This window comes from Rattus rattus, chromosome 2 (assembly GCF_011064425.1).
Source record: "Rattus rattus isolate New Zealand chromosome 2, Rrattus_CSIRO_v1, whole genome shotgun sequence".
NCBI lineage: Eukaryota > Metazoa > Chordata > Mammalia > Rodentia > Muridae > Rattus > Rattus rattus.
Window position 1 is genome coordinate 78364395 of NC_046155.1, and position 25308 is coordinate 78389702.

The 25308-nt window shown below is 43.4% G+C and overlaps 1 protein-coding gene across 1 annotated transcript; it reads left to right on the forward strand.

Moving 5' to 3' along the window:
* The first annotated feature begins 2675 nt into the window (after positions 1-2675).
* Positions 2676-21949, forward strand: Zkscan2 (zinc finger with KRAB and SCAN domains 2). Its single transcript, XM_032892700.1, has 7 exons — positions 2676-3734; positions 4553-4739; positions 7734-7804; positions 8160-8286; positions 13058-13741; positions 18313-18804; positions 20803-21949. Exons 1-7 carry the CDS (start codon positions 3336-3338, stop codon positions 21723-21725), a joined length of 2883 nt encoding a protein of 960 aa, XP_032748591.1. The 5' UTR covers positions 2676-3335; the 3' UTR covers positions 21726-21949.
* Positions 21950-25308: the final 3359 nt, after the last annotated feature.

Sequence of the window (25308 nt, forward strand, 5' to 3'; positions counted from 1 at the left end):
GCTCTCAAGATGAAAACACTCATGCTAAAGTAAACATAATACTTCATTAATAAATATGGGAGCATTTGTTGTCCTTTACAAGTCCCCGTCCAAGAGAATTGTTGATGCAACTGCAGTGGACATATTGTGTTACTGAAGTTGTTTCACATCAGAGCCTCTGACTTTCTGAAATATATTCTGATGCTTACACAGAATGCATAAAACACCCATTTGCTTCAAAATACTTCCAGATCAAAAGACTGGGTAGAGACATAGAGCAGACAGATTAGCCCCGAGTTGCTGACGGTTAAAGCTGGAAGGCAGGAACATGAGATAATTCTACTTTTGTATGTTTGAAATTTCCCACTAAGATACGGTTTTGTACTTTCATACCATAACATCTAACAATCCCTACACCTAAAAGATGATGAGAGTGAGTCCAAATATCTTCTGCTCCGAGTAGAACTTTAAAGAAGACAGGTTGCAACTTCTCCTGGCAGACTTGAGATTTTGTCTTACTCTGCCTAGGTGACAGAGAAGTATAGGCATCTAAGAATGATTTTCTTCTGAAGCAATATCTTAGGAGAACAATTTCTAGACCAGGAACAAATGGAAAATTTCCACCTGCCTCCCTTGACAAGCTCCTGTACAAAGCCAGAGGCAGAAGGGAGGAGCACTTCCAAGCCAGCATGGTTATGCATACCTGTAACCCCAGCACACCAGTAGAGGCAGAAAGACTACAAGTCAAGGCCAGCTGGGCTACATACCCAGACTATCTCAAAAAAATTTTTTACATCCTATTTCATATTTCAATGCTAACATCCTAGTGTGGAGAATGGGTGTGTTTCCCAATTATTCAAAAGTGTGATTATCCCATTGCTAGTCATCCTTCTTTAATTAGCCTGATCTAATAAGTCTTGATCCATTTTCCCATTCTAGCTGCAAGAGACTAGACCTAATGGCTGCACCTACAAGGAAAAATAGAACCTCTCGTTCAATCCCTACCATTCCCTAATGAGTCTTAAGAAAATAATCACTCTGCAATGTCTCCAACTTGCATGTATGTGGACCTGTGTGTGGATTCACCTCTCTGTTGACAAATGTGCTCTTCTGCTCTCCAGACACAAACATTGTGCTCAAGTAAGCATAATGCTTAACTAGCAACCTTTTTAAGACAGGGCCTCATGTGCCCAGGTTGCCTCAAAACTTGCTTTGTAGTGAAGAATAGCCCTGAACTCTTGGTCCTGCTGCCTCCACCACCTCTGAAGTTCTGGGATTTACAAGCACGTGCCATCACACCCAGCTGGTTGGTCGTATACTCTACCTCACAGGGATCAAGTTAAAATCTCCCCAAGTCCAGCAAGCCTTCCAGTTTGTGACCTTGAGCTGCTGAGATATGCACCTGACCTAATACCAAAAGGGCCATGATCACAGAAGACCTTATTCTCATCTGATTCTGAACCTGGGTCACCTTAAATGTAACCTGTCACCTTTAGCACTTTGCACTACCCTACTGAGGTCTCAGTGCCCTGAACTCTAAAATGGAGGTAACCCCATCCTCTCTATGGGATTCTTGTGAAGACCAGGCTTTACTCATTCCCCACTTGGTCTGTCTTTTGGATCTCATCCTTAGTACTGCTTCTTCCAAGAAATTTACCCAGACCAAATCTCAGATGTGTTTCTTTTCTTGGAAGAATTCACCCCAGTTACACAGAACATTATTTGTGGCTTGTTAATGATAGGGGATCCTGTTTTGCTTACCACCTATCACCATGTCTGGTATGAAACCAGTACTCAGTAATGCTATTTTTAAATGCAATTAAAACAAGCTGTGTGCGGCTCCATCTATTCCCTGGCAGATATTAGATTTACCCACGATTATCCCTGACCTTTTATACTTTTATACTTGTGGTGCTCAATGCCTCTGCAATGCTAGAATTAGCCAAAGTACAGCAAAAGGTTTGAGAAATAAGTCATTGGCCTATTTTCTAACAAGCCAGCTACCAATGAGAGTAAGAGTTGTGTTGCCCACTAATGAATGCCAAGGGCCTTAAACACTGTCACAAAGTAGGCACTTATAGGATGAACATTCATGAGCCAGCATGTTCGGGGCATCTAGCTATGAAGTTTCACAGCAGTAGGAGAATCTAGGCCTCATCCTAGTAGGTCCCAGATAGCCCTTCAGATCATGCTTAGCCATTCAGACCTTCCCAGTGCCTTGGGCAATTAAGAGATTCCCCAAAATGAAAATAAGACTTCTGACCATACACTTGGACAGAGTCAGTCACATATCCTCAGGAATGCTGGCTCCAACCAAGGAACCCAGACAGCAGCAATCCATGCACAGCCTTGTATGATGGATGCTGACTGTAATTCCTCCGCCAGTTGTCTCAAAGGAGTCCCTCCACCCTCCTACCCGCAACCTCAACGCACACACCCTCGCACCCCTTCCACTAAAGAAATTACTCCAGCCGCCAGCGGCGTCTGCCCAGCCTAAGGCAGGACGCTCATTGCCGTTGCCTGTCCAGCTTCGCGGTCTCTAGAGAAGTAGAGACCGACATCAGCGTGTCCCTCCGCTCCAAATATCCCTCGCACCCTCATTCCTAAAGTCCCTGGGCTGCAAGTCGCGGTGCTGCACGCTCTCGCGAGACTCCTCCACGCATGCTCCCCCTTGCCCGCGAGGAAGACTCGCACGACCCCCCTGGTCGCGAGTAGCGCATGCGTGGCCGCGACTCCCAGCGCCCCCCGCGCTCTCAGCTGGAGGAGCTGAAGAGGCTGCTTGCCAGCCGTTCACCGCCCCCCACCCTCACCCCATCCCCGCGAGGCCTTGCTCATAGCTTCTTCCCCTCTGGCCGAGGTTCCCGGCATCCTCGTGAGGAGGAACCCTGAACGCTGCAGGCGCTGCTGGGAGCCTGGACACTCCTGCACTCGCGCCCCTGTGAGGCACCTGCAGCGGCCTGGACCCGGGCCAGGACCCCTAGGCCGCCCGCGCCTCCTGGGGCCTCGCGGACACACCCCCTCCCGGTCGCAGCCTCCGCCCACCTTCAGTCCCCTGGGTTCCCTTCCAGCCCTGCGCCTTGTTCTCTTTCTGACCTTGCACTCTAAAGAACCTCATGAGAGAGGGCACATCTTGATTGGATAAGAGTCCGTGTTTGCAGACTTTTAGGGTGGGTACACATTCACCTTTTCAAGAGCCTTGTACCTATTCGATTAATCAGCCTGGTGTTCCTTGTTCCAGCTGACGTGCTATCTTTTATCTCCCCACCGTCCCATATTTCCAAGGACATTAAGTGGAGGGCATTTGGAAGCTTCTCTGAGCCCTAACTTGGAGCTAGACCTATTGGCCTCTTTGGATCATGGCTACAGTGATAAACCCTCAGATGGACGTAGAAGTTGAGGAGTGCCTCATAATGAAAGTGGAAAAGGACTCCGGGTGGGCATCGGAGCCCATTCTGGAAAGATCAGACAGCACTGAATGTGAATCCTTTCGTAAATGCTTCAGGCAGTTCTGTTATGAGGATGTGACAGGACCCCATGAAGCTTTCAGTAAACTCTGGGAACTCTGCTGCCGGTGGTTGAAGCCAGAAATGCGTTCCAAGGAACAGATCCTCGAACAGCTGGTAATCGAACAGTTTCTCACCATTCTGCCTGAGAAGATTCAGGCCTGGGCACAGAGGCAGTGTCCAGAAAGCGGAGAGGAGGCGGTGGCCCTAGTAGTACATTTGGAGAAAGAGACCAGAAGACTTCGGAAGCAGGTGAGCGAGGATTTTAAAGTGATGTGGTGGGAAAAGCAGGTGGGCAGGGCTACATTTCTGGAAGAGGAGCTCGTTATAGAAAAGGGGGGGAAAAGGGACTTTAAAATGGTCCATAAACCAGATCCCCCTAAAAGCAGGTTTGAACTTCATACTGCATGGAGGAGAGAATTTTGGTTGAACCCTTATCTTGCAAATGAAACTAAAAGTATGGTTTGTTTATTCTAATCCTCAATATAATGTTTCTACCAAAACTATAGAGACAGTAGTAAATAGTTAATGCCTCCCAGGGCGCGTCTTTGGTGGGAGAGGGAGACGTCATGTGATACTCCAGAATCCCCCCCCTAGTCCCTTGCCATTCCAGCAACCGTCTTATAGTGCCGTGGTCCTTGGCACTCATCCAGTTTAACTGCCAGATCGTCGTTTTCCTGTGTCCTTGCTTGCTGGTCTATAGTTATTTACAACGCTCTCTTGTTAACGCATGAAGTCTGCAGTGTTTGCCAGGTTTACAGTTTCACCTTGCCCTGGGTGTGCTCAGGAGTTGATTTTCTAAGTCTTCATTTCACTAGTGTTCTAATTAGTTCTCTATGCACCTGATGGATAAGAGGGCTTTGTAGTAACGACCCCTCAAAAAATACACAAATAAAGAGCACTCTCCTTTTCCCATATTCAAAGACGACTGTGGTGGGCCCGCTTCAATCCGTGGAGATTCCGTCCCTCCTCAGTTCTTCTGCCCTTTAACGTCCCTGTGGGGGGATTTCACCCAGATCTGCAGTTCTTTTCCTTCACCTTTCTATTTTGATGTTGACTTTATTTTGCAGGTCAGTGGCCCTCAGCACTCAGAGAAGCAAGCCCCACCTAGAACTGTGTGGGAAGTAGCTAACTATGAACCAGAGCAACTGGAGACCCAGCACAGGGTTGTTTCTCGGGAGGAGGCTGGACACGTCCACTCAGGACACCAGGAACAGCTGAACCAAAAAAGGGAGCATAGGCCATTACCTAAGAATGGTAAGGACTCAAAGTACACCCAGGTCGGAGACCACGTAGTTTACACTCTATCCCTAACGCTATGACTTGCTCGTAAAGGTCCCTTCAAGATCTATTTGAAAAATAAATTGAATATTTGAAACAATTTTTTCATTTGTTTCAAGAGTCAGAAATATTTGCTATCAAAATAAAATGGGATCATAAAGATGGGAATTAGGGAAACTTAGATTGCCCAGGGAAGCTTTGAGTCTTACTCAGTTATTTTAAAATGTCCATTCAACGTTCAGTTTGTGTCTTTAAGTCATGCCACATGTATATGTGCTCTTGAAAAACTATTGAGAAATGGAAACAAGGTATTTTTATTCCTAAACTTGGCTTACAAGCTAAGGCGCCCCAGAATGACGTATGAGAGGGATAAATGGTGAGACTTCCCAAACAAGGGACACCAGTGTTCTGAGTTGGTATGACCCCCACAGACTCATGTGTTTGAATGCTTGACCCATAGGGCGTGGCGCTATTAGGAGGTGTGGCCTTGTTGGAGTAGGTTGTGGCCTTGTTGGAGGACGTGTGTCGCTGTGGGGCAGGCTTTGAGTTTTCCCATGCCTCAGCTACACTCAGCGTGGTCTCCTCCTGCCGCATGTGGATCCAGTTGTAGAGCTCTCGGCTCCTCCAGCAGCATGACCGCCTGCACACTGCCACACTTGCTTCCAGATGATTATGGAGTGAACCCCTGACACTGTGAGCCAGCCCCAGTTAAATGTTGTCCTTATAAGACTTCCCCTGTCATGGCGTCTCTGCACAGCAGTAAGATACTAAGAGCCGCCCTCCATAGGAATACAGAAAGTCAAATATGGGGGAAAGAGGTGTCCTGTCCTTCCCAGTCCAGCTACCTTTCCATCCCCTGAAGTGTGGCTTCATCCCAGGCCAGAAGTGAGTTGTGGAAGGATCCTATCTAAAGGCTTCATCCACATCCTATCTGCCCCAAGACTGTGATCTTGGGTGAGAAGCAGAAAGACAAGGATTAGTGCCTAGAGGTTAAGATCTTGGGCTGGAAGAGGCAAGCAGACCTGAGTTCATAACCCAGCTCTCCCATTTCTATTTATTTTCTCCCCTAATGTCAAAATTATTCTTAAACTTCAATTCTCAAAAAATAGGAAATATTTGCAATGGCTATACTGCCACTGCTGAATCCAACCATAAATAAGAATGTGTTGCAAATATTAGTGGATTCTGAATTAGCTGGTGTGTTCCTTAGCGTCCTAGCTTCCTTATCATGTGAGTTAGGTAGCTCTAATGACTTTAGCTGATAAGCTCAGTGTGACAGCAAATGTGTATTTATAATGTCTTGCCATCATTGGCATCCATGATGATAAAAAGGTTTTTTAGCTTGTTGAAGACTGAGGGATAGAGAACAGAAATTTGAGGGCTAGATTCCTCAGAAAGATGGTTAGCTCTGAAGGAATGTGATTTCAGCCATATGCTTTTCTGAGACTCTGCTGTTTCCAAGAAAATTATTTGGGGGCCGGTAAGATGGCTCAGCAGGTAAAAATGCTTCCTGCCAAACCTAACTACCTAAGTTCAGTCCTGAAGACCCACATGGTGGAAAGAGAAAACCAGCTCCTGCAAACTGTCCTCTAGCATCCATACACAATTCGTGTCGTACACACACACACACACACACACACACACACACACACACACACGCACACACACACACTCAGAATACACAGATAAAATGTAATTTTTAAAAATGAGGTGGGTTTTGAGGTGTTTGTTTTTTGTTTTTGTTTTTACCTCTGTAGAAAGCAGGTAGATCAGGCTTCTGAGATCTGCTCGCAAATAAGTTACACTTGTCAGTTTCCCTGGTGAACTCTGAGGAGAAAGAACTTTTTTCTCCTACCCTGAGGGAGCTAAATTCAAATGGTTGCTGTGCCCATGGCTGTACTGCTTGCTGTGTTGGCAGGATTTATCTAAGTTCCTGGTTCTTAAACTGCCCACTTATGTGAGGGATGACAAATTGATAACTTGTACACCAAATGGGACTTGTTATATTTTACTAACAAAGAATTGTTGTTTGGGATTTGGGGGTTTGGTTTCAGTTTTTGGTTTTGTTCTTTGTACTTAAGGTTTACAATTTGAGATTTTACAGAAGTCCCAGGTTTCTGGTGTCTTACTTAGAGTTTCTATTGCTGTGAGAAACACTATGATCAAGAGCAACTCGGGAAGGAAACAGGTTATTTCGCTTCCACTTCCACATCAAAAGAAGTCAAGATAGGAACCTTGAGACAGGAGCTGATACAGAGGCCATGGAGAGTTTCTGCTTACCAAATAGTCCTTCATGACTTGATCAACCTACTTTCTTATACCATCTATGCCCACCTACCTAGTGGTAACACTGTCAACAATTGGCTGGGCCCTCTCAGATCAGTCATCAATCAAGACAGTACCCCTCAGGCTTGTCTACAGGCTGGTAGACTGGCAGGGGTGTGGAGTGCATTTTCTCAATAGAAGTTCCCTCTTCCCAGATGACTAGCTATGTTAAGTTTACATAAAAACTAGCCACACATCTGGCTTCTCTTGGAAAAGTCAGAAATGATGAGTCTCCAAGTGCCACAGTCTGACACTGAAACATCGTCATAGGCCAGGCCCTGCAGTTCCCCGGTCCCAGCCCTCTCCTTATGCACTTTACCTGCTTGTTCCTGAGCCAATTGGGTTGTGAGCCCAGCGTTAGGATAAGGTAGATTTGCTCTGATCTCACTAAAAATCATTTCTATGTGTGGGTTTTAATATCTTCTCATTTCTTAAAAGGAGAAACAGCTGCCGGGTGTGGTGGTGCACACCTTTAGAGGCAGGTGGATCCCTGAGTTCCAGGCCAGCCTGGTCTACAGAGTGAGTCCAGGACAGCCAGGGCTACACACACACACACACACACACACACACACACACACACACACACACACACACACACATATTTCAAAATACTATACACAATAACTGTTTCTTCTCTTTTTCTAGCTCACTCTTCTGTCTGGGCTCCTGTCCCTAGTGGTGAGTGGACCGCTGTAGATGAGGAGGCGACAACACAGGTGATTTACTCCCGGGTGAATTGTAACTGTCCCCCTGGCCTGCCTTCTGGGGAATTCAGTCAGGTATTTCCTGTGCTAGCCTACATTGTTTATACTTCTGAGAGATTTTTCCCTTCATTCTTTTCCAGAGGAGGTTGGACTCTTCTCTCAGTAATGGAACCTCTTGCTGGATCAGCTCTTAGGCTATCTCCTCCTCATTCTTTACTGTAACTTCCTCTTAACTTGATGCATGATACACACGTATTTCCTTTACTCAGTCATGCTTGAGGGCTCCTCTCTGCTTCGTTCATGGCTGATCATCCTTCAGAGGCCCTCTCGGTTGTCTTGGCAGTCATGGGTGTTGGTGTTGTTACAGGAGCCAGTAAGAGATGTCCACACGGTGAGAAGCTTTCCCTACAAAAGGAGTGTACAGCAAGTTCCTGCTCACAGAGATCTCTACCATGAAATCAGGAAGGAAAGTGCATGCAGCGTGGTTTCCCTGGGTAAGCATTATTCCCTTTAAAATAATAGGCCAGCAGTTTCATATATATTAACTCCTATTGGTGATTAAAGTTGTAAATGTTATTGCTTAAAGAATCAGGTCTCATCAGGCCAGAGAGATGGTCCAGTGGTTAAAAGCACCAACTACTCTTCCTGAGGTCCTGAGCTCAAAGCCCAGGAACCACACGGTGGCTCACAACCATCTGTGATACCTTCCTCTGGTATGTCTGAAGACAGTTACTGTGTACTTTGTTTATATATAATAAAAAATATTTTTTTAAAAAAAGCAGCAGGTCTCAACCTGTGGATTAAACCCCTTTGGCAAACCTGTTAATCTCTAAAAATATTCGCATTACAGTTCACAAGCACAGTTATGGAATAGCAACAAAAATAACTTTTTGGTTGGGGGTCACTACAACATGAGAAGCTGTATTAAAGGGTAGCAGTATTAGGAGGCTTGAGAACCACTGGCTTAACAGATCTCCGTGGATCACCCAGGGTAACTACATATCTCTTCCCTTTCCTCAAGCATGTACCCTTTCCAGTAAGAATATTATAATAGCAACTGGGGCACTGAACAGGTGTTAGGTATGAGTGCCATATTTATATTACAGGAAATACAAACACATCCATCAGCTGAAGTCTCTGACATCACCAGGTCTTTCTACGACTTGTTTTTATTTAATAATAATGGCTGGCCTCCACACCTAACATAGAGCTGCCACTCAGGTGGATGAGTAGCTGTTAAATGTTTGTTGGATGGATATAAATCGTAATAAATAAAAAGTAGTTTAAACTCAGTAACCTTAGTAGCATATTTAAGTAGATAAGTGCACAGGCACAGGTGACCACTGGAGTGTCACTCTACAAGCAGATTATCAGAGGATCGTCTCCATCTGCTTTAACAGGAGAGGTAAGTGCTATCCACTCATGTGGGAGCTTTCATTCAGAACTCAGACTGATGTGTAAGATTATAGGCCAGGGCTGGGGAAGCGTTCAGTCGGTAAAGCACTTGCAAACATGAAGGCACGAGTTTGGCATTTAAAGCCCACATTTGTAAAAGCCAGGGGTGGTAGCATGTACTGTAAACCCAGGATGGGGAGGCAGAGACAGGCGGGTCCCAGGAGCTCGCTAGCCAGACAGTGTAGCCTACCCAACCATGAGATACTTGATCCCCAACATACAAAAAAGGTGGATAAGCTGGAGGGGCTGCTCAGTTGGTAAAGTGCTTAATGAGAACCTGAATTCAATCTTAGAACCCATTTCAGAAACAGAGACAGAGCAAGAAAACTTGATGTAGTGGTATGTTCTTATAATCCTGATTCTGGGAACAGAGCAGAGACAAGTGGATCCCCTGGCAAGTCAGCCTAGCCTATGGATGAGTGAACTTCTGTAAAATTACAAAATATAAGGCTAGGTGCAGTGGCCTGCTCTCTAAAGCCTGTACTCAGGAGGCAGATGTAGCTAGATCTCTGGATAAGTTCTAGGTCAACTAGGACTGCATAGTAAGACTATCTCAAAAAAAAAGGAAAAGAAAACAGTGCCTGAGGAATGCTACCTGAGGTTGGCCTCTGACCACTACACACATAGGCACACAAGTGAACCCCTACACACATAGGCACACAAGTGAACCCCTACACACATAGGCACACAAGTGAACCCCTACACACATAGGCACACAAGTGTAACTCTACACACAAAAAGGAAGTTGTACTGTGGCTGAAGAACACCTGTGGTTATCCTCTGACACACACACACACGCACACACATACACACACACACATACATACAAGTTACATGTATGTATGCACTGATAGCAATGGATATAAAACAAGTATTACACATACTGTGATCATGTATGTCTGGTGAGTAATTGCTAGCTGTATGTACATTTAAATTTGCGTTTTGGGCTAAGCAATGGTGGTGCACACCTTTAATCCCTGCACTTGGGAGGCAGAGGCAGGCAGATCTCTGAGTTCAAGGCCAGCCTAATTGACAGAGCAAGTTCCAGAGCATCCAGGGCTACACAAAAAACCTTACCTCAAAAACCCAATTTTAAAAAAAAATTAGTTTGGGAAAGGAGAGATGGCTTCTTTTCCAGAAGATTTGAGTTTGTTTTCCAGCACCCACATGGGATCTCACAACCACATGTAACTCCAACTCCAGGAGATCCCAACACCCTCTTCCAGCCTCTGAAGGCACTATATACACATTGTACACATACTCTTAACTGATTTAACAAAACAATTTTGCATTGTTTATTTGATTTGTTTTCATCAAAGTTTTGCTTGAACATTTGTTTCTTCTGCCAAATTTTTCCAGACTTATTGTTTATTTGATAAATAAAATTTTATGTAATTAAAATGTGATGTTTTATTATTTTATATACATTTCATAGTAATGACCACAATTAACACATCTATCACTCACATCGTTAACAGGAAGGACACTTAAAAATCTGCTCTCAGCCAATGATAGGTCTGAAGTACCCTATTCTAAGATACAGCCATCATTAGATCCCCAGAATGTATCCTGCTTAATGCTGAAATACATTCTTTATATCTGACCACCTCAGACTCTTCGGAAACCAATGTTCTGTTCCTCTGTACACTGCAGGGATTTTAAAAGACTCCATGTAAAGCTGAGATGGTATGACACTTGTCTTTCACAATCTGGCCTGTTTCATTTCATATAATGCCCTCCAGGTCCTAAATATCTAAAGCGTTAGGATTTCCTTCTTTGTATAATTTTTATGTTCCATTTTTAAATTTTAATAAATTTTTCCACATTTTCACATATCTTTTTTTTCATTTTTTATTTTCATGTACATGAGTATTTTGCCTAAATGTATGTCTGGGCACCACATGTGTGCCTGATGCTCAGGGAGGCCAGAAGAGGGCATCAGATCCCTGGAACTGTAATTATAGGCAGTTGTGAGCCACCACGTAGGTTCTAGGAATCAAACCCAGGTCCTCTGGAAGAGCAGACAATATGTTTCCCACTCAGCCACTTTCAAATACTCTTCTTCATCCACTGATAAATGTTTGGGGTTTTCCTGCACCTTAGATACTGTAAATGATGTTCCAGTAAAGGTCAGAGAGCTGATGCCTCTGCAATGGTTTGGTTTTCTTTACAAACATCTAGAAGTGGGAGATCTGGGACGCACACATGGTAGTCATGAGTTTAGTGTTTTCAAGTCAGCCGCTAGCTACTGTTTTCACAATGGCTAGGTGGGTTCCCATCAGCAGTGCATCACTGTATACCTCCTCAGCAGCACCTCTTACCTCTCTGATGCTGACCACTGTAGCAGATGTGAGCTAACTAGTAGTTCTGATTTGCTTTTCCCTGTTAATTAATGGTTCATGAGCCTGTTGGCCATTTGCACATCGGAGGCTTTGCCCATTTTTATCAGATTTTTTATAATAATTGTATGATCCCTTGTGCGTTTTCAATTTTAGCCTCTTACTATATATAGTTATAAGTATTTCCACCAGGACCGTAGGCTCTTACTTTGCTTTGTTGATTATTTTCCTTGTTGTGCGTAAACTTTAATTGCCTCTACTTTGGTTGTTATATCAAAGGAAAAGAAAACCATTTCCAAGACTAGTGTCAATTCCCCTTTCCCTGTGCTTTCTTCTAGGGATTTTACGGTTTCCGCCCACATTTAGGTCTCACATATATGTATGCATGGGGGTGGTGCATATGGAGGCCAGCAGTCAATGTCTGATGTCTTCCTCAATTCTCTTCCACATTTTCTGAGACATGGTCTCTCACTGAACCTGGAGATCCTTTTGCTGCAATTGCAAGCACTTGTCACCATGCCTGCCTTTCATGGATGCTGGGGATCAAACTCAAGTCCTTGTGCTTATATAGCAAGCACTTTGCCAACTGAGCGTCCTCCCCAGCCCCATATGTAGGTATTCATGTACTTCAGGTTAATTTTTCTGAGTGCTATAAGGTAATAGTCCAATTTCACTCTTTTGTATGTAGAGATTCACTTTTCCTAGCACCATTCATTGAACAAACTTTCCTCTTCTTGTGTCAAAGAGTAGTTGACCATATATGAGTGGATTTATTTCAGAATATTATGTCTATTCTATTTTATTTTCTGTTTTATGGCAATACAATTCTGTCTGATTAATATAGTTTTATAAAAATTCTTTTTTAATAGCCCCAGAGGGGGTGTGTGTGTATGGTGTGTGTGTGTGTGTGTGTGTTGTATGTGTGTGTGTGTGTTGTGTGTGTGTATGTGTGTGTGTGTGTGTGTGTGTGTTGTGTGTGTGTGTTGTGTGTGTGTGTGTGTGCGCGCGCGCGTATGTCATTGAGACAGGAAGGATTTAGGGCATATATATGTAAGTAAAGGAAACAAATACTGAGTTAGCTGTGGTGGCTCAGGACTTGGATCCTAGCACTTGGAAACTGAGGCAGACAGATTGTTAGAAGTTTGAAGCTATCATAGTGAGTTCCAGGCTAGCCTGGGCTACTGTTTGATACAGTATCACCCAAAAGAAAGAGTCAAAAGTAATGAAACATTTCTTGCCCTGGCATGCATTTCTGAGAGAACTAGATAGAAGCAGTACATATGAGACAAGATGATGTCATTTCTATATTTCTGTGCCAAAGAAGTCATTTAAATAACTACAGTGTGCTTAGTCTTGGCTGAGAAGGACTTTGGTGTAAACAAATAATCTGGGAGAACATGTTTTAACAGAAGACTGAAGTATGTAGTAATGACATCTGTACCTACTGTGAAATATATTTCTTTTACTGTAGGAGACACTGTGTCTGCACCTAACAAAATAGCCCAGTTGGAACAAAAAAAGGAACCATGGACTGTAGGTCTACATTCCTCAAATAAGAGGACTAGTGTCCTGCAAAGCAAAATCAGCAAAGAGAAGTCAGTGCACGCTGTTCAGATCCCAGCAAGGAGTGCAGGGAAAGTGTGGCGGGAGCAGCAACAGTGGGGTTTAGAAGATGAAAAAATCGCAGGTGTGCACTGGAGCTATGAAGAAACCAAGACTTTTCTTGCGATTCTCAAGGAATCTCGCTTTTATGAAACACTCCAGGCTTGTCCCCGAAATAGCCAGGTGTATGGTGCTGTGGCTGAATGGTTGCGAGAATGTGGCTTCCTCAGAACACCAGAGCAGTGCCGGACCAAGTTCAAAAGTCTTCAGAAGAGTTATCGAAAAGTGAGAAATGGTCACATGCTAGAACCCTGTGCCTTCTTTGAGGACATGGATGCCTTGCTAAACCCTGCAGCCCACGCTTCATCTACTGAGAGGCCAAAGGCCGTGATCTCTCTCCCACTAAAGAGAAGTGCTGTTAGTGCTAAAGAGCAGGTCAGTTTGGTGGAGGAGGAGGAAGGTGCTGAAGACTCTGATGGCGATGAAGTGGGCATTGAGTTTGTACGCAAGTCTGAAATCCGTGCTGCCCCTATCTTGTTTCAAAACCTGAGTGGTAAGAATTGTACGGTTTTTTTTTTTCTTGGTATGAAGATAGAAGTGTACTCTTGTAAGAAAAGCATTACATTAGACATCCTCGAGAGAGCTCGCACACTCCTTGCTGCTTTCCCAGTGATGCCCCACAACTGAAAGGGCATTTGGGTGTTTGCTGCTCTCCCCGTTGTAGCCTGAGTGCAGCTCTCAGGAGCCTACAGGCTCTATTTCAGGTTAGAGTGAAGCATGGTTTTTAAACATTTTTAAACATTTGGGAGTCAAGGTAGAGAGATGACTCGGTTGTTAAGAGCCCTGTTCAGTTCCTATCATCTGCATGGCAGTTCCTAACCATCTGTCACTCCAGTTCCAGTGACTCCAACACCTCTGGCCTCTGGGAACCAGGCACCCATGCTACACATACATTGCTACAGACTTTCATACGACATAAATAATCATATTCATTAAAGTCCTTCCTTTAGAAGGGAAGTAAATGGAGCGAAAGAATTCTAAATGCCTAGTATTACTTGAAGACTACTCCAGTCAGTTGCATTACAACAAATAAAGGATGCACTGTTTGTCCATACAGTATAGCCAATAACAAACAGTGTAAAGGAGTAGAGAAGATGAAACAAACTCTTTTCTGCCCAATTTAAAACAAGAAAGGAGGGTAAACAGAACACAGAACAGACGAGTCACTTAAAGCAATAGTAAGTGCCAGGCTGGGGCGTACAACTGTAAAGCCAGACATTGGAAAGCAGACGCATCAAGAGTTTGAAGGTAGCCTGGACTAAGAGCAGAGTCCCTTCTCCAAGTGCATTACAGGAACAAGATGTCTTAGTCACTTTCCTGGCACTGTGAAGAGATACCATGACCAAAACAACTTATAGAAAGAGTTTACTGGGGCTCACACTTCCAAATGGTCAGAATCCATGGCCAACATGACAGTGGACAAGACAGAGCTTACATCCTCATCAGCAAATAGAAGGCAGAGAGGTAGGGAGGGAGAGAGAGAGAGAGAGAGAGAGAGAGAGAGAGAGAGAGAGAGAGAGAGAGAGAGAGAGAGAGAGAGAGAGAGAGAGACTAACTAAAAATAGGAAAATTTGGACTTTTGAAACCTCAAAGCCTTCCCCAGTGGCATGCCTTCTCCAACAAAGCCACACCTCCTAACCCAAAACAATTCCAAGGACCAAGCATTCAAATATAAGAGCTTATGGGGGCCATTTTCATTCAAACCCCTACATCCTATTACCTGGACTCACAGGCTTGTTGTAAAATAATAAAATTAATTTACTCTAACTTCAAAAGCCCCCATAATCTTTCAGTCTCAAGAGTGTTTGAAAATTTAAAGTCTCTTCTAAGAGTCAAGGCAGTCTCTTAATTGTAACTACCTGTAAAATAAAAAAAGCAAATTACATACTTCCAACATAGAATAACATATCTATTATGGGGGAGGAATGGGGCATAGTGAGGAAATACTAGACCAAAGCAAGACCAAAACCCAGCAGGGCAAGCTTCAAATCCTGTAGTCTGATGGCTCTTCTCTTCCAGCATTGCTGTTACACACTTCTCTCAGGCTGATTTCACTCCCTACGTCCCAAGGCTTGGGTGACTCCAACATCCTAGCGTCTCCAATACAATCTGGGCTTCCCTTTCACATCTTCACCCTGGCCTCCATATAAGGACTACCCTGCCACATCCCTGTTCCCAGTGGTTTTGTCTAACTGGCAAGGATGATTCCACAACCCCTTTACTCCTATATCCTTTGACTGTAAAGCCAGAATCCTGTGGCTGAAGTTGCCAGACACTGAAGTTTGGAGTGAGTGGAGTCTGGCCCTCTCCTTGACTTACACGTACATAGGCTCTGATTTGCAGCTTTCATTGTTTTAGGAGCAGCAGATTCCTTGCTGTTTCCTTCTATACGTTGGAAACTTAACTGCACAGGATGCTGTCCCGAGGACACTACCCTTCATTTCATTTCCTTAAAGTTCTCATCTCTTTGAACACAAGACTTGGCTCCAGCATTCCTGGTGCTCTTTTTCTCCTCAAGTAGTACAATTTATTTCTTTTTGTCTACTTTTCCTTTTTCATCATAGTCCCCCATAAGAGTAATCACTAATAACCACATGATACATTCAGCTTTAGTCTGTCCTGGAATCTCCTCTCCCAGCAAATAGTCCAAAACTCACAGTTAGCCTCAGGCAGATTCTTAGGACAAGGGCAAAAAGCAGACATATTCCTTACCAAAATATCACCAGAATGCTTTCTACCCAATGGTCTCTAGCTAATAATTGTTCCCCTGGGAAACCTCCTCAGGTAAGCCTCCACAGTATACACAGCTCTCAACACTATTGTTCTCTATGTTCCTACTCGATGGCCCATTAAGCCCCACTAAGAGCATTCAGCCACTTCCCTATCCAAAGAGTTGTACATTCCTCCAAAAGACCATCATGGACAAGCCTATCACATCAGTGTGTATTCCTGGTACTAACTCCTGTCTTAATTCCATCAACTGGGAACCAGGCATTCAAGTTATGAGCCTACAGGTGTCATTCTCATTCAAGCCACCACACAAGTAAGATGGTAGAAATAAGTCTAAATATATCACTAATTACAAATTTACTAAACCAAGATTAACACATTTTAAAAAAGACTGCATATTCCTCATCATAGGACATGCATCTTAAGATAAAAGACAGGGATTAAAATACAAGGACACTAGGCCTGGTGCTGCAAACCTGAAAACCCAGCCCTTGGGACCTGGCAGGAGGACTGTGAAATTGAAACTAGTTTGAGCTACACAGAAATATTTTTGAAAATACACTCTATGCAAATCTGTTGAATATTCAGGAACCAAAACACACAGAATTAAACAGCCAGTTAATAACTGTGACTGTAGATGTGTCATGTAACTACATTGGGCTTAATTTTCTCATGTGAAATATATGATTAAGAACTCACAAGGTTAGCTGGGCAGTGGTGGCGCAGGCCTTTAATCCTCACACTCGGGAGGCAGAGGCTGGTGAGGCTCTGTGAGTTCAAGACCAGTCTGGTCTACAGAATGAGCTCCAGGATAGCCAGGGCTACACAGAGAAACCATGTTTCAAAAGGCAAAAAAAAAAAACCAAAAAACAAATAAACAAACAAAAACCTCACAGGGTTATTACTGGCTTGCAGTGGGATACAGGGGAAGGTTCTCTAAAAGGCTGAAATGAATCTCTTACTACTATTATTGTCTTTTCTAGTCCATTGTAATAGTGACAGTGAATCAATAGAATAGAAAACTAAAGCAGGCTAGGAAAGCTACAAGCATTCATGAGGTTATGTGCTGACAAATGGGAGGATAATCTTGCATATACAGATATTTACCAGTATGAAAACACAAGGGGATTGTCTCAAGTGTAGGAATCCAGGAATGAGGCTGGACACATTCAGTAAATATTGAGGCTAGCTACTACTTTTTCCAAAACACACAAAAAACTACTTTTAAAAAACTACTGAGAAGAGTTTTATTCTGCTGGCTGTGCCATACAGATCATACACACACTCTCTCCCTCTCCCCCTCCCCCTCCCCCTCCCCCTCTCCCTCTCCTTCTCCCTCCCTCTCTCTCTCTCTCATTAAAAGATTACCAAACCATGGCTAATTGGACATAGCTCTCAGTCTCAAGGAAAAACTGGTAAAAAGAATAAGAACTTTCAGTCTATTCTTTTGGGGTTGTAATCCATTTTTCTGAACTACTTGGAAAAGACACTTGCAGACAGCTAAGTCCTTTAGTTAGTCTCCATAGCAGTAACAGTATTGGGAGACTACAGGGACTCTTCCAAGTAAATCCTTTTGGAATTTTGGCTAATTATTTAAAAATTGATGTCTGTACAGGTTAACTCTTTGTATCCAGAAACACAGCACCTCGTATTTTCTAGTTATTTTAATGTGTTTAAATAAAGAATTATAGATTTTTAACATAGACTTCTCCACTTTTTACAAAGCTTGTTTCTGGATATTCCTTGTTTCAAGTTGCTATCATGAGTAGAACTTTCATTCTTAATTTTCTTTATCCTTGAGACTTTGTAAATGTATACAGTGAAATATGATCATATAATATACACCTGCCAGTTCGCTCCAACTCCCCCCCAAAAAGTCCCCATCCCAACATCATGTATATTTTATCTGTTTGTTTACTAACCCACTAAATACAGTTAGTGCTGCCCATATGTATATAGGTATGGGACCATCCTCTGAAGCGTGGGTAACCTACCAGTAGGAACTTCCTCAAAAAGAACAATTCTCTCTCTTCCAAAGCTGTAAGTGCTAGAAGGGCCTGGAGAAAATGCACGCATGCGCGTGCGATGCACACACACACACACACACACACACACACACACCTATGCTAGAATTTTGACTGACTGTGTAGGTCCTCTACAAATAACCATCCCTGCTGTGAGTTCCTGAGTGCAGTATCCTGTCGTGTCCAGAAGACAGTGCTCCACAAGGCTCTTCCCTGAATAGGACTTATATTATATTACACTGAATAATGTTGTAATAGAGAAGTTCCAGGCTCCTTTTCTTATATTTTAAGCTTTATCCTTGAATGGCAGGTGTGCACTGGGGCTATGAAGAAACCAAGACCTTTCTTGATATCCTTCAAGAGACACGATTTTATGAAGCACTTCAAGCCTGTCATCGGAAGAGCAAATTGTATGGAGTTGTGGCTGAACAACTTCGAGAGTGTGGCTTTCTGCGGACACCAGAGCAATGCCGAACCAAGTTCAAAAGCCTCCAGAAGAGTTACCGAAAAGTGAAGAATGGCCATGTACTGGAGTCCTGTGCTTTTTACAAGGAGATGGATGCCCTGGTGAACTACCGTACGGCTGCCCTTCCCACCAACACCTCAGAAGAAATCCCATCACTCTCAAGGCAAGAAAGGGGACATATTGAGGTTGAACCCCAAGAGCCTACAACCTGGGAACCTAAGGCGAGCTCACAGGAGGTGGTGTTAGAAGATTCTGGCAGTGAGAGAATGAGTGAGGAGGAAATTACAGAAGAGCCGGAACTTGAAGGACCTGCAGGCCTGCCGCAGAGCCCAACTGGTAAGGCCCATGGGGCTCCTGGACAAAGTGAGGAGAAAGTGTGGCTTCCTGAAACCAGTACACCTGGCACATGGCTCATGTACATGTATTCGCTCAGAAGATATTTGAGTGCTCTTTGCTGTTTAGAGGAAAACGGAGTAGAACTAAGTAAAAGGTCCTGTTCTCATGGCGCTTCCCGGGGGGAGGGGGCTCAGCTGCTCACATTCTGATGGTCCCAACTTGAGGACTTTAGCTTTGGTTTCTGTCTTGGTGGGTCACACAGTGTTTTGTTTCTGGAAAAACTAGAGAAGAATGTGAGCTTCTACATTTAAAAAGAAATACTTGAAGGAGGAGGAAGGTCAGGAAGCTCCATCAGAACCATCTCTGCCGTGTGTGGTGCGAGGAGGAAAGGGACAGGCAGGGACACGGTGAGAGGCTTCATTCTGCTCCTGGACATCAGCAGCTTGCTTGCCGCGGCCCAGCGGTGTGCTTGTTGGCAGCTAAACTGCTAGCTCAAGCACGGTCGGCTGGCACGGTCAACCGTACCTAAAACCCGCGGTGTCCTTTAAAGAGCATTTGAATGCCTCCACCTCAGCATTTACATCCGGGCAGGGGACATGGCTTACTAAGATTCACCTCTGCCTCCCACTTCCACTGCCATAGCCACTGTTCTAGTTCTTCTGTCTTTCTCTGTTCCTTGCCTAGGCTGGAAAGCCTCAAAACCAAATTTTCTCACCTGTATTTTGTTTTTAGAGAGAGAGGCCCCAGCTGTAGCCCAGGCTGGCCTGGGACTCATGATCCTCCCGCCTATACCACCTATGCTCTGGGATTGCAGGCATGTGCCATCCTGCCGTGCTTCTCACCCGTGTTTGCTAAGCCGTACTTAATCTGTGCTCATCCTACCCTTCAAGGCGTGTATGCGACTATTTCATTTCTCTAGGCTTACTTTGAAACAAAACTCCTTGCTGTGTTCTACCTGCCCCCTAAGCTCTCTCACATCTAAGCTGTGGTTCAACATCCCTGCCAAACTCCGCACCTTGAACAAATTCGGCTGTATACATCTGTGGGCATTTTTCCTGCATGCATGTCTCTGTAACATGTACATGTCTGCTGCTACCCACAGAGCGGCATCGAGCCTAAGATACTCAGCTTTTGGAATGTTTGTGGATGGCAATAATGTGTCTTTTAGAATTTGCATCAAGGTAGTCTGGTAGGGAGCAGGGAGTGTGTGAACAGAGGTGAAACTGCATTGGTCATAATAGATCATTGGTAAAGGTAAGTGAGTAGTTCATGGAAGTTCCTGATACATACTACACTGTTTATTCTTCTCTGCCTGTGAATTTCCCATAATTAAAAATTGAGAACAAAAACACGATTAACAAGTGGCTAGGGTGTTGCCAGAACCAAACTACATCATTACAAAGTTTCTGTCTCCATAGGGCATATATCATGTTTCCCATAAGACTCCACAGAGAAGCAGAATCCAAGATGCACCTTACAGTGAGTGGGGGATAATGGAAGAGTAAAATTCTAGCTTTGGAAACAGTAAAACAGTGTATTCTTGTGATCCATGAGGTGACCAAAAAACAAGCTACAAGATGGTATGAGAAAAATAGTAATCTAAGCTAGAACCTGACTAGTTATTGCCCAATTGAGAAGTATCCTGAGGAATTTAGAGTTGCCCATTAGAGTTTATTTAAATGAAGTCTAGTACTATATTTAGTATAGATATGACAAAAGAAAAACAAAATGAGCTACTTGAAGGAGATAAACCAGGCTGTTGCTAAGTTAATCAGGATGCATATGGAGACTGGTATCTTGATATACAATCCAGTTCAAAGAATGTGAGGCCCCACAGCTTAGCAAATGCCATTGGCCTTTGTAAAGAAATGAGAGAGGGTAAAGCATGGTTGATCAGTCAGGTCACTGTGTGAGGCCATAAGCATTGGAGGCCTAGTTAACTATTTTTGTTAATATTGGAATTTTGTGTGAAATTCTTATTGTCTTTTTCTTTTCCAGATTTTGAAATTGGAAATATTATTAAGGAAGCCCCAACACAGGTAATTTTTAAGGACACAGAGTCCCATAGAGCATTAATAGAAAAGCCTAAAAGATTTGTTTCCCAGAATACCAACCCCAGTAAATACGGTAAAAGGGAGTGCTTTTCAGGAAGACACTGGGAAAACCTTCAAGGAGTTAGACAGGGAAAACTGATGTCTCAGCCTAGAGATACAGGGAAGGCTGTGGTGCATCAGAGGCCTTTTGTGGGAAGGAGACCATACAGACTTCTCAAATATGGAGAAAACTTTGGAAGGAGTGCCCGCCTTGTGTGCAGGATGACCCACCAGAAGGAGAATCCTTATAAGTGTGGTGTCTGTGGAAAGTGTTTTGGTAGGAGCAGAAGCCTAATCAGACACCAAAGAATCCACACTGGGGAAAAACCTTTCAAATGTCTTGATTGTGGAAAAAGCTTTAATGACTCTTCAAATTTTGGAGCCCACCTGAGAATCCACACTGGAGAGAAGCCGTACAGATGCAGGGAGTGTGGGAAATGCTTCAGTCAGAGCTCAAGTCTTATCATCCATCAGAGAACCCACACAGGTGAGAAGCCCTATCAGTGTGAAGAGTGTGGGAAAAGCTTCACCAACAGTTCTCACTTCAGTGCCCACCGCAGAGTCCATACTGGAGAGAATCCCTACAAATGTGGGGACTGTGAGAAGAGCTTCAATAACTGCACAAGGTTTCGAGAACACCGGCGAATCCACACTGGAGAGAAGCCCTACACATGTGCCCAGTGTGGCAAACATTTCAATAAGAGCTCTTTCCTCACCAAACACCGGGAAATCCACATGCGAGAAAAGCTGCTGCCATACTCCCCTTCTGTGTACTCCCCAGAGAACCTACTGAAAGCCAGGAGTGCCGAGCTCAGGAAGACCTTTTGACAGTGAGCTTGTCTTTCCACTCGCCCCTTAGCCATCTAATCCTAGTCCCGCTCTTGGAAGCAATCCCTTCTTAGCTGTAAATTACAGTTCCCAAGACAGGCCTGAGAATAGAAATAAACTAAACTTCTCATCTGTTCTCACCTCATAGCCTAACATGCTCAAGCTGCCTCTCTCCAATGAGTCTTGGCAATTTTAATAAATTCAGAATAAATTTCTCACTAGAATGTTGAGGCTAATGCATAAGTTGTCTAGCAACTTTCAAAACTCTTACACATGGATGAATCCATATATTTTCAAATATATGAATGGTGGAAAGTTTTTATGGCATATCTGTCACCCATATAAGATCTTGGCAGCAACTTGACAATAGATTTTCATGTCTGGGTAGAACTTTTAGGAGTTTAATAAGAACTGTGTCAGATCCATCTTGGTTTTGAGGGTACAAAAAAGAGAGTGAAAGTTTTATACCTTCCTTCCTCAAGAAGTCTGTATCAAGAAGTTGATCCAAATAGCGAGGGTCTAATTTCCTGTGCTGTTACAGAAATCACGTTGCTAATACCTGTTCTCCACCAGGACGAGCACCTGCTCACCCTTCACCTCCCTTTCTGTTCCTGAGGACTTAACTCCAGTGGCTGCTGCTTCTCCAGTGACAAACGATCCTTGTATATTTATCGCAAGTCTATACTTACCTCTTAATAGTTCTGGGTGCTCTTGTCTGACTCTTCTGGGCTACCTTAACCCATGCAGATGGGAGAGGATGCACACTGGTGCTGTCTCATTAAGAGACAATCAGATTTCAAACTCTAGCTCTACCCCATCACTTCTCTGACTCTTAACCTAGAGCAAAACCAGCCAGTATGTTGGCATATTTCAAATTGCTTAGCTCTACATGTCAATGTAATATAATAGTGTTTCTAAAAGTTTAAGGCTGTAAGGAAGAAGATAAGACCTGAAGTATTTAATTGACTCTTTAGGCTTATTTTAGATCAAAGAGCTACCTCAGTCCAGATTACACTTCCAGGGTTAACTGTTACACTACTAGTCTCTGGTTCTGAAGTTTCTAGTTCCTGTTTATAGGATCATAAACCTGACTATAGAGTCCTGAATAATTGCACCACTCTGTATTTCACTCAGTGGAAGTGAATTTACTTATAACTTCCACTCTGCCACCTTATTTTCCCCATCGTCCTATTCTGAAAAAAATAATTGATAATTCCCTGGCATTAACTAGGTATATATTGTCAGAAAGTTTCTGGTGGGGAAATACTCATAGACTTACCGATGAAATTCAGGAATCTGATCTTCCCAAACCAGTTACTTAACATTGGGACCTGTGGTGTTCATACCTTTAATACATAGGTAACCCCATGTAGCTTTGCTTTGGGGAGGGAGAAGTCCCAAGAATAGTGGAAGGAGAACCATAGTCAGGTGTTTCTAGGTTCTCCTCAGATGCTCTCATTGAAAACATCTAGAGATGATATTTTTATGTGAATATATTTGAATCTTTTGAGACCTATTCAGCAAAGTATCAAAGAGGGTAGACATTGTAGAAAGAAAAGTGCTTTATGGTGCCAGCGTAGGATATAGCCTGTTGGAAGGCAAGTGACTCAGGTAAATGCTCATAACTGTTTGTGATGTGTGTTTGTTGGACATGTTATAATTGTTGACAACTTAACAGTAGCTAATTTCCTGTGTATTGTCTGAAATAGAGACTCCTAATGGTACATGCAGCTTCATGTTGGTACTGTGCCTAGACCAGTAAGATTGTGTGGTGCCAGTGGACCTGTGCTTATAATTGTGTAGATGTTCTGGAATTCCAGCTCTAGAAAAGATGCACATTAGTCTAAATTGCCACTTAGTAACATGTACACAGGATTAATACTTATATGGAAGCATGATTCAGAAAGTAGATGACTTGTTCACCAATACTTATGCACTGTTATGTATAAGACCATGTTTTAACCACAGGGAGGAAGACAAAAATGATGGGGGTCATGACTATACTCTACCTAGTAAGTGTTACGGAAGAAGATAATCTAGTTAACTCCATGGTGGTGTGGAAGGTCAGTCACCCCATCTAGAGGAGTTGCAACCACATCCTAAAGACCGTCTATAGGGGTTGGGGATTTAGCTCAGTGGTAGAGCGCTTGCCTAGCAAGCACAAGGCCCTGGTTCGGTTCCCAGCTCGAAAAAAAAAAAAAAAAAAAGACCGCCTATAAACTGCAAATAGAAAACCAGTTTGGACACCACTTTTTGACACACTTTCCCAGCATCAGAAAAGATTCAGGGCCTGTTCTGTCTCCACCACCACAAAGTGATTATCTCCTGTGTCTAAGAAACAGTGGGGATGAGGTTTGGGTTCCCCTACCTATAGTTCTAATCATAAACAATCTGTTGGGATGTGTATTAATCTAGTGGGCCTTATCTCAGTTCTTTTTTTTTTTTTTTTTTTTCAGAGCTGGGGACCGAACCCAGGGCCTTGCGCTTGCTAACCGCTGAGCTAAATCCCCAACCCCTCTTATCTCAGTTCTTAAACAGATCTTCCTATCATCTTAAACCAAGGTGCTTGTTTATATGTTTCTCTTGTCAGCTGATGTGTGAAAGTTAGAGTAGTACATTGAGTAATAAATCTTTACCACATCTCTGTAATGATCAATAGATCTCAATACCAAGGACTTAAAGGAAGAAAAGGAGTTTTAAAAAAAATTGTTACACTGTGATTTTTATAACTTGCTGCTTCTCTCTTGTTCTGGCTGCTGGAAAGCTCAACAAAACAGTCCATTGAGCCAACTACTTACTTAACCCAATTTATTTTACTCCGTCATATTGCTTTGGAGATTGTTTCAATCCTGTTTTTTGAACAATGGTATATATAAACAGATTCTTTATTTTGGGGCATTCTGTCAAGGACATTTAGAAGTTGTTCCTATTTCCTGCATAGGCTTTCATTGATTTCCACAATACCTCACTAATTTTTACTGAAGATTTTGTTTCATGTTCAACCTAATTCATTCATCTGGAAAGAAACATGTTTTTGAAAAAGAAAAGAAAACTCACACATTAATCAGGTCAGGGCATCCTGCCACTGAGGAATGTGTATTAGACCAGAACCCAAAAGAACCACTTCCTGGATATTAACCTGATAAATGATAACTTCTTTGTGAATAGTTAACTTAATTGCCAAAATTGCAGGGATGATCATGTTCATGGAGCCGTGAAGAAATAGTAAGGCCAGACTCATACCCTAGCTGTCCACTGAATGCCATCTCTGGGCCACACTGAGTCCATCTCATACCCTAGAAAGATGACAGCAGCTCAGCCCAACTTCCTCAGAAAGAAGAAAGGACAAGCCACTTGTGTTCAGTTGCAGGAAAGCCCTTCCTCTCTCCATCACTCTGAGAGTCAAAGCTGGGTAGGTAGAGTGTTTCGTGAGTTCTGGTGCTCAGCGATGGACAAGATTCATGGATTAGGAAACTAGGAAAACCCCAGTGGAAGGAGCAGTTGAGTGGTTTGTGTGGTCCAAAGCCTCACCTCCACCTGAATGCACTCCAAGCGTAAATGGACATCTGTCTTTGTTTTGTAT

Bases quoted from the DNA above. Each gene is read 5' to 3' on its own strand.
- Zkscan2 (XM_032892700.1), top strand. From the start codon at position 3,336: ATGGCTACAGTGATAAACCCTCAGATGGACGTAGAAGTTGAGGAGTGC. The intron at 3,735-4,552 runs GTGAGCGAGGAT...TTTATTTTGCAG, and splicing joins CCAGAAGACTTCGGAAGCAG to GTCAGTGGCCCTCAGCACTC. The intron at 13,742-18,312 runs GTAAGAATTGTA...CTTGAATGGCAG, and splicing joins CTTGTTTCAAAACCTGAGTG to GTGTGCACTGGGGCTATGAA.